Source organism: Eimeria acervulina, genomic scaffold (genome assembly GCF_000499425.1).
Source record: "Eimeria acervulina Houghton genomic scaffold, Eah_scaff623, whole genome shotgun sequence".
In the NCBI taxonomy this organism is placed as follows: domain Eukaryota; phylum Apicomplexa; class Conoidasida; order Eucoccidiorida; family Eimeriidae; genus Eimeria; species Eimeria acervulina.
In genome coordinates this window covers 1-1,897 of record NW_013549684.1, presented here as the reverse complement: position 1 = coordinate 1,897, position 1,897 = coordinate 1, and the positions used below count along the sequence as shown (strand labels likewise).

At 58.8% G+C, this 1,897-nt stretch overlaps 1 protein-coding gene across 1 annotated transcript in view; it reads right to left on the bottom strand.

Annotated features, from left to right (window-relative positions):
• Positions 1–1,897, bottom strand: part of EAH_00044750 (hypothetical protein, conserved) — a gene marked incomplete at both ends in the record, with an annotated part of 6,008 nt that extends 4,111 nt beyond the window's left edge. The window contains one exon of the mRNA XM_013394821.1: positions 81–1,897. Within this exon, the coding sequence (XP_013250275.1) occupies positions 81–1,897 (1,817 nt within the window). The remainder of the gene's footprint in view (positions 1–80) is intronic.

Here is a 1,897-nt window from a genome sequence, read left to right as displayed (position 1 = left end):
GCAGCAGCAGCTACCGCTGCTGCTGCAGCTGCTGCAGACCTGTCGCTGCTGAGGGGCCCTAAACGGCCCCCTCCCTACACCAGCATATTCAAATGGTAGTGCTGCTGCGACAGGAGGCTCGCATGCATAGTTTGATGGGGCCCCTCTCCACTTCCTAGATTGCCTCTGCTGTTGCCGCTGTCGCTGCAGCAGCAACTGCTGCTGCTGCTGCTGTTGCTGCTGCTGCTTGGAGTGCTGCTTGTGTACATGTTGATATTGATGATATAAGTGGCGATCATGATGACGCGAGAAAAAGGTAGAAGGAGAGGCCCCGCTGTTTCCGCTGAGGGGGCCCCCCCCAAGGGGGCCCCTTGGTGATTGGGGGGCCCTTCTGCTGCAGCCAGTAGCAGCAGCAGCAGAAGCAGGAGGCACCCCTTCCTCAAGCAGCACCAGAGAAGGCTGCAGCTCTACTGCACCTGCTAACAGAGTCTGCTCCCAGAAGGCCCCTACAGCATCCACTGTACATTGGTGGAGAGACACCGCAAAGGGCAGCACAGTGAGGTCTACGTCGTACTCCAGCTGCTGCTGCTGCTGCTGCTGCTGCTGCTGGCGCTGCTGCTGCTGCTGCTGGGGAGGGGGAGGCAGCCAGTACTCCGTTGCTAGCAGCTTAAGCATGCAAGAAGTAGAGGGCCTCGGCCTTGTGATTTCATCTTCATGATAGCGCAGCAGCAAACCAAACGAAGAGCCCTCAACTAAGTCTTCTATACTTAAGTCCCCCACACGCACCCCGAAAAACCTCCTTAACCCTCCCCCGCTGCTGCTGCTGCTGCTGTTGCTGCTGCTGCTGCTGGTGCATGCAAGGATAGCGCTCGTCTTGCTGCAGCAGAAACGCAGCAAGTCAGGCCTTAAACCTAAAGGCGGCTGCACACCATCAGAGAAGTGAGGCCCCTGTGATAGAGTTAAATGCGCTTCTTCTATCTCAAGCTGCAGCAGGGGGCCCCATGATATCTGCAGCACAACGCCGGTCTCAGGGTCCTCAATGCGCCCCCGCTGCTGCAAGAGGGGCCCCCAGGGGCCCCCCAAGGGGGCCCCCAAGGGGGCCCCCCCTGACTCATCAAATAATGCAAAAGGCAGCGGCCAGCTGTCTTCTTCGCTGTTGCTCAGCGAGTCAAATGAAGGAGAACCGAAGAAATAATGCGGGTTTGAATATGCAGCAGCAGCAGCAGCCGCAGCAGCAGCAGCTGCTGCTGCTGCAGAAGGCGGCCCAAAGTAATCCTCTGTAGTCACAGCGACATGCACAGGTACTCTACTGCTGTTGCTGCTGTTGCTGCTGCTGCTGCTGCTGGTGCTGCTCTGGTTTGAGTCCTTCTCTAGTGCTGCCTGCACTAAAGGAAGAGACGGTGGTGCAGCAGCAGGCTCCTGGGGGCCCCCTGGGGGCCCCTCTCTTTCTTTCGAGTAGAGGGCAGCAACATGTTCTCGTGTTGCTGCTTCAAGGTCCTCCATTTCTTTTATTGCTGCTGCTGTACAAGCCACAGGGGCCCTGCAGCGAGGAGCTGCAGATACACCCAAAGAGCCGTCTCCTTCTGCTGCCTCCCAAGAAGACTCTGACTCCTCGTCGCTGTCTTCCCCCTCGCCTGTTGCTGCTGCTGCCGATGCAGATTTAAGCGCCTCCTTCACTCTATCCGCCCTCCCCTTGGCTCCTGCTGTTGCTGCTGTTGCTGCTTCCGTTCCTGCTGCTCCTGCTCCTGTTCCTGCTGCTGCTGCTGCTGCTCTATCGCGTTGGCTGGCCGCCTTTCCTCTAGAAACGCCTGCTGCTGCTGCTGCTGCGGGAGCAGCAGCAGGTGCAGCATCAGCATAGTCGCTGATGAGAGCAACGCTGGGCTTTTTGGGGAGCCCCGCGGAAGCAAGGGCACCTGCG